The sequence below is a fragment of the Erinaceus europaeus genome, chromosome 7 (genome assembly GCF_950295315.1).
Source record: "Erinaceus europaeus chromosome 7, mEriEur2.1, whole genome shotgun sequence".
In the NCBI taxonomy this organism is placed as follows: Eukaryota; Metazoa; Chordata; class Mammalia; order Eulipotyphla; family Erinaceidae; genus Erinaceus; species Erinaceus europaeus.
In genome coordinates this window covers 48,917,115-48,924,174 of record NC_080168.1, presented here as the reverse complement: position 1 = coordinate 48,924,174, position 7,060 = coordinate 48,917,115, and the positions used below count along the sequence as shown (strand labels likewise).

General features: G+C 48.4%; 1 protein-coding gene across 2 annotated transcripts in view; it reads left to right on the top strand.

Annotated features, from left to right (window-relative positions):
* Nucleotides 1-1,177: 1,177 nt before the first annotated feature.
* YBX3 (Y-box binding protein 3) overlaps nt 1,178-7,060 on the top strand; it is a 30,035-nt gene continuing 24,152 nt past the window's right edge. Inside the window, exons 1-2 of one of the 2 annotated variants that reach the window (XM_060194392.1) lie at nt 1,178-1,658; nt 6,222-6,285. In XM_060194392.1, coding sequence (XP_060050375.1) covers nt 1,424-1,658; nt 6,222-6,285 — 299 coding nt within the window. In that variant the 5' untranslated portion in view covers nt 1,178-1,423. The remainder of the gene's footprint in view (nt 1,659-6,221; nt 6,286-7,060) is intronic. The other variant, XM_060194391.1, reaches the window with a different exon arrangement.

Genomic DNA, 7,060 nt, shown 5'->3' with positions numbered 1-7,060 from the left:
GAATAATGTTTAAGGAAGTCCTGTTTTCTGTCCCTCACATCCTGGGAGGCTCAGAGGACTCAGCTGCTAAAGCTTTCACCAGCTAGTAGAGGCCACAGGAGCAAAAGAGTAGGATGAGGGTGTAGCTGGTTCTTTTAAAAAACATAGCACAAAATGCAAATTAATGACTCCTAGTTTCTTGCTATCAGATCTATGTAAACTCTGATATTTGCATTGGTCCTCTGAGTCTTGGTCTTCAGCTTCCACACCTGTGCTCAGAGAGGAAATTACTCTTATGTGAATTATCTTCCAGAAGTAAGTTACCAAATAGTCTTGGTTTTTGTTTGTTTTTGTTTTGTTGTTGTTACTTATTTATTGCCAGGGCACTGCTTAGCTCTGGTTTATAATTGTGCTGGGGACTGAACTCAAGATGCTGGAACCTCGGGAGAACTATGGTGTTTCTGTACAACTATTCTGCTACCTCCCCAGCCCAAAGGTTCACTTATTTTCTGAGCAGAGACAGGGAGAAAAGGGACTAGAAAGGGATCCAGAGCATCTGAATCTCTTGCTGGCAAGTCCTGCACTTCAGGGCTGTGCCACCCCTCCCCCCAGCTGCTGCCAACAAATCGCTCTACCTCTCTCCTCTCTTCCTCTCAACCAGAGCACTCACTAATCAGTTTTGGCTTATGGTGGTGTGGGGGATTGAACCTGGGACTTGGGAGCCTCAAGCAAGAGTTTCTTTGCATAACCATTATACAGTCTACTACCCCCCCACCCCAACTAATCTCAAATGCTCCACTGCCGCCTCAGAAAATAGTTGCTCGTGTTTGACACATGCGAACAGATAGATGAAAGCCAGGGATTGGAAAACACTCGCGCTTGCAAAGAAGCGTGGGCGCAGTGAAACCTGCATCACCGCCCCCCTCTGGGTTAATTTCAGGTGTGTGTTGGGGGGGCCTCTGGACCGCTCTCCATCACAGAGAGGGTCGAGGACGATCTCTGCAAAATTTAAGAGCAGGCGACCCGGCAAACCTCAGCCTGGCCCTCGGGAGGGGGGTCCGCTGAACCCCACCAAACCCCGGGTCGCCCGAGGAGGAGGGTGATTCGGTTGGAAAGGGCATGGGGCGCCTTTAAATGCTAATGAAGCCGGTGCCCAAGTCTGGAGCCAAGTTTCCCCACCCTCTTCCCTCGCCCGCCCTTTCCCCTCCCGGGCCCGGTGCGCCGCCTTGAAAAACTTGTGCGGGGCCATTTTTGGGGCAGTAAGATCCCGCGCGGAGCCCCGGAGCCAGCGCGCAGCCCCGAGAGCTCGAGCAGCCCGGGCCGCGAGAACCCCCCGCCCCGCCCCGCCCCGCCCCGGCCTCCGAGAGCGAGCCCGGCCGCCGGCGCCGCGCCAACCGCCCACCAACCGCCACCGAGGCGCCCGAGAGCGAGCAGAGGAGGCGGCATGAGCGAGGCGGGCGAGGCCACCACCACCTCCTCCTCCTCCTCCCTCCCGCAGGCTCCGGCCGAGGCGGCCCAGGACCCCGCGCCCAAGAGCCCGGCGGCCGGCGGCGCCACCCCGGCCGCCTCCGCGGTGCCCGCCAACCCGGCTGGGGACGCGGCCCCCGCCGCCCCCGGCCCCGCGGCCCCCGGCTCGTCAGTCCCGGCCGGCAGCGAGGACGCGGAGAAGAAAGTTCTCGGTGAGTCCGCGGGGGGCGAGCACGTGGGGGCGCCTGCCGCAGTCGCAGCGAGCCGGGCCGAGCCGGGCCGGGCCGGGCCGGGCCGGGCTTTGGGGGCGGGCGCCCCGGCAGGTGAGCGCGCGGAGCTCGCCCCGCGCCCCGCCCCGCCCGGCCCGGCCGCCGAGCGCTGGGGGGCCGTGGCGCTGTCACCCCGGGGCGGGACTGTCTGTCTGCTGGTCCCCCGGGCTGGAGCGGCGGATGGACGCGGATGCTGGGGAGGGACAGACACGTGGGCGCGGGGCTCGTGGCGCCCTGGGCCCGGCATCTGGGCTAAGCCGGGGAGCCGGGCTTTGCATTTCTCTCTCTGTCTCTCTTTCTCTGTCTCTCTCTCTGTGTTTCTTCTTTCTTTCTTCCTTTCTCTCTCTCCTTTTTTATTTTTTTTGTGAAGAGGTGGGGGAGGTGTTTGAGCTTGGTGCTGGAAGGAGGAGACAGATGGGGCCAAGGTGCTGGCCGGGCGGGCTCAGGTGTCTGTCCCAGATGCCCTTCCCACATGGGCGCGGGAAGGGCGCCAAGCAGCAGGCGGCCACATGCCGGCGGGGCGGTGTTGCAATCCTGCCCGCGCGCTCCCCACCTCCTCCCGCCCTGTGTTGGTAGCTGCCACCGGGGCCCCTGCTGGGTTTCTTCTCCCCCGGCACCGGGGGGACTGTGGAGGGGCGGTGGGGACACCTGCACTTGGTGCGGTTGCTGGCTGCACAGCCTCGGGATGGGATGTGAGCATGACACGCGTTCCAGTCCTCGGTCCGCCCGGAGACTTGCAACTTAGGGAAGGAAATAAAGAAGATAAGGATATTTATTTAAGTTGGGGGGGGTGTGTGTGGGAAAATCCTGCGGTCACACACTTTAGCTTTGTTTCCAGAAGTAACATCCAGTGTGACGCCTGAAGCAGGTTTGCAAAGCAGGTGGTTGGGCATAAACTCTAAAACTAAAAGACACACACACACACACACACAAACACACCTCCCAGACCCCCAGATGTGGTTGGGCATAAACTCTAAAAGCTAAACACACACACACACACACACACACACTTATAATTTTTATTTGTTTAAATCAGAAAGTCAGGAGATGATGTAAGAAGCTTGAGAGAAAATGTCAGTATTTAGGGTAACTTTGCTGACAAGTTTTAGGGTAACTTGTCTATCCACCCCCATAGAGAAGATTGGGGAGTTGCGGGAACACAGTGTGACAGGATTTGATGTTGCATGCCTTGGGGAGGGCTACTTTCTACTTACCCCCCTTTAGCTCTGTAACTGCCAAACAAGAGAGGCTAATGTAATTTGCGTAGTCTAAGAAACAAATAGTCCTCAGTTCAGCTAGACTTCAGAGTTGCCTTAGGTTAGTAGTCAATGTTGTCCTGTGATAGTGTTTCCAACAGGTGTTTCTTGGAACACATCCATGCAAATATCTGAGAGTCAACTTTGGGCTTTCCAAAGCAGTGTAAAGATACCTTCTCAATGAAACCTATTTTCAATTATGTTCTTCATTTTCACAAGAGAGTAAAATGAAGTGCTAGCACCCTGGGCTTCAATTCAGTGCTTCAGGCTTGCAAATCCTGCTCTCTAAACTCTGAACCATCTCCCTCGCCACAGACACTGTATTTTTATCTGAACAAAGCTTTGCAGGTTTTTGTTGTTGTTGTTGATTCCGTATCCTCCTGGATCTAAACTAAACTTCCGGGTGAAGGAAGTAGATGAAGTCAATTCTCTTAACCAATAACTGCTGTTAAGCCTTGCCACATCCCTGCCGGTGAGCCTGTTGCTCTTCCATCATCCCTACTTCTTTCCATCTCTCCTAATGAAGGCTCAGCTTCTGTTTGATATTTCAACCCTGTTTGTCTCTGTCCAGCAGTTTCTGTGTTCTTCATTTCTTTGCCAGGTAAACCCATGGGTTCTCAAAGTGTACCAGGCACAGTGCTGACTAAAAGAGAATTCTGCTTTGGGGTTCTCCCATTCTGTTTTCTTTCTTTCTTTCTTTCTTTTCTTCTTTCTTTCTTTTTCCCCTATAATAGTCTTTAACTTAAGAGTAAATAGCCACAGGCCAGAGGAAATAGTTGACCTGAGGGAAGCACAAGCTCTGGTGAACATCATCGAAGCCTCTGGTCTTCTGCTCTGCTTTGCCTTGGTGTAATGGCTTTAAAGCAAATAAATTGGTGTATGACTTCAGTGTGAATGAGTGACTTTGATCATGGGACATATTTGTGGAATTGGCAAGTTAAATAATTATGTGAAGGAGGTGCCAGAGAGCTCCCCAGGTAGAGCATTTGCCTTGCCGTGTCTGTGGCCTATGTGACCCAGCACCATATGGAGGTGCCACCACAGCACTGGAGGAAACTCAGTTGCATGGTGTCTCTTTCTGTCACTATCTGAATAAAAAAGTGGTGAAATGCCAGGGATCCAGGTCCACACAACAAAACAAACCCATCTATGTAAGGGAGTAAAAATAACGTAGCTTGGATTGAAGTTTGACTTGAAAATCATTTTTGCCCCAATTAGGGTTTACTTGTTTGGCAGTGCCAGACACTTGAAAATGAATCAAAAGCAGTTCCTAATTTTGTGTCTTCCTAGGTCATTAATTTGGGGCAAATGAGAAGAGGTACAAAAAAACACATCATTTAAAGTGATGTGTACAGAAAAACATACGGTTTCTCACAAATAGGTCCATTGTCTTCACATTTGGATGTAAGGCAAAACACTTTTTCCCCTCCTTTGCTCTGATGCTCAGATAAGAATGGCAGAGCTGAAAATCGCTCAGTGTATGACTTTGGAGGCATAAGAGTTTTCTTTTTCCTATATTTCCTTATTAACTTTTTGTTGAAGGATCTTTGCATTATAACATTGATTTCATGTGTACATCATTGAAAATCAGCATGTGCTCTTTGTTTTTTACAGTTAAAGTACCTCTTCAAGTCTTTCAGGTTAACAAAACTTAGAAGTGACCCTGCACACAACAAAGCATGTCATATTACTATTTAAGTTTTCAATTTAGAAACAACTACAACAAAACTAAATTCTTCTCATTTTTTTTTTTTTTCCTCACCAGAGCACTAATCAGCTCTGGCTTTTTGGTGGTGCGGGGATTGAACCTGGGAGCCTCAGGCATGAGAGTCTCTTTGCATAACTATTATGCTATCTACCCCTACCCAATCCTTTTTGTTTATCCCTGGAAATTATAAAGTTTGCATTTCATAGAGAGGCAGCATGACAATTATAATGGTTCCTTTCATTTTCTACCAAAGTTTTTTTAAGCTATTCTATTATTATATTTCCAGTTTCACTGAGCTGTGATAATTACTTTATGTACTTCCTAAATTCAGATATAGACATTTCCCAGATGAACAGAATTTGTCACTCACAGCTGATTCAAAGGAAACATCTCAAACTGTACTTTTTGGCTGGCATACACTTGAATTGAGAGGACCAGCCCAGTAATCATCTTGTTTGCTTGCATTCCTTCTCTTGCTTTCCTTCAAAACCTGGTGGACCCACTTGTGATGAGAACTAATCCTGCCAAAGAAGGGTTGTTTTTTTTTTTTTTTTTTTTGGTGCCTGCATCACGAATCCACTGCTCCTGGAGGTTATTTTTTCCCTTTTGTTGCCCTTGTTGTTTTATCGTTGTTGTTATTATTGTTGTCATTGACAGTGTTGTTGGACAGGACAGAGAGATGGAGAGAGTAGGGGAAGACAAAGGGGGAGAAAAAGATAGACACCTGCAGAGCTGCTTCACCTCCTGTGAAGCAACTCCCCTGCAGGTGGGGGGCCGGGAACTCGAACCGGGATCTATGCTGGTCCTTGAATTTCATGCCACGTGCGCTTAACCCACTGTGCTACTGCCTGACTCCCAAGAAGGGGGTTTTTATAGAACATACCATCTTGATTTTTCTACTGGCTGCAGAGAGTAGGGCAAACTATAAAATCAGCCCAAGTTCATCCCTGTGGTTTGAAAAGACCTGTTGTGTCATGTCTCAGGATGGTTAAAGTACAGAGCTGGACTGAAATAGCATCAATTCTGTTACTGCACTTGACTCCTCTGATTGGTCCTCATCTGGCACCCAGGCTTGTCTTTGTGTCTTGTAGATTTGCTATTTCCCAGGAGCTAGTGTGTCACCCTAGTAGAGTCACTGGTCTGTCCCTTCGTCTGTCTGCAGTTCTTTCATTGTGTTCCCTCTTTGTGGCACGTAATTTTTTCCCCCGTGCCAAAACTTGCCTCTTAAAGTACATCTTAAAATGTGTCCAGAATTAGTATCTCCCAGTTTAATTCTTGCAGAATTGATCCATACTTAGGAACACTCTTTTATAAATATACTGAAAAGTTTCACAGGGAAGGAAGACTTTGTCTTCTGGAAGCTATATTCCTGTGATCTCTTGATGTGCTTCACTTTCTTTCCCCAAATCCGTTTCAGAATCCTGCTTTTCATGACTTCCTTGGGTATGTTTAGGTTTTATATAACGCAATCAAAATCTCAGTGATGGGCGCTTTATCTCTTTGTAGGTCAGATACTAATTTATCTGCTTAATCCTATTTCAGCCACCAAAGTCCTTGGCACTGTCAAATGGTTCAACGTCAGAAACGGATATGGATTTATAAATCGGTATGTGTGTGTATTTTAAATAACTTTATGTCATGACCCTAGCAGTTTAAAATCCTCTGTGATACCTGTATTAATGACTTGTATAAGTTTTATGATTTCTAAGCACTGGAATTTCTCAGCTCTACGTACTGGCCATTAAATATTAATCAAAACACATTTCCAAAACAGTGGTACATACTTTTTTTTTAATGTGGCCATCAGAAGAATCTAATCTGATCATTAGAAGGGTCAGGAGGGGATGGGGAGAAAAAAAAAATCAAAAGTGGAAAGAACCTTGGGGTAGCTGAGTCCATCCACAGATGTCATATCCCAAGTGGAGAAATGGAGTCTTAATTAGACTGGTTAAACAGCTTTTGTAAGGTCACACAATGAGTGAGTAATTGAGCTGGATCTGTAAATGGGGCCTGGTCCAAGCCCTGTGTAGAAACCACAGTGTTCCCTTTAAACACGGGCAACTCCTGTCCATATAGGAGTGAGAATGCCACTGCAAGCTGTTTGGGAGTTAATGGATGCTTTCATAAGATACCATCCTTTTCTCTCCAACTCTTCCCCTCTCCTATTTCTTTAAAAAAAAAAAAATCCTACAGTTGCTTCTTAGTCTGTTTCAATGGTAGTGGTGCTGGGGGGGGAGGGTATCAGCGTGGGGTGGTGGTGTGTGTGTGGGGGCCTGTTTTAGGTTTCACTGTAAGGAGAGCCTAGTTCACAGCTGTGCCCTGTCCTTTTAACTGTCTTGCTTTGCTTTGCTGGGAGGGTAATCTGGGGCTCTGATTACAAA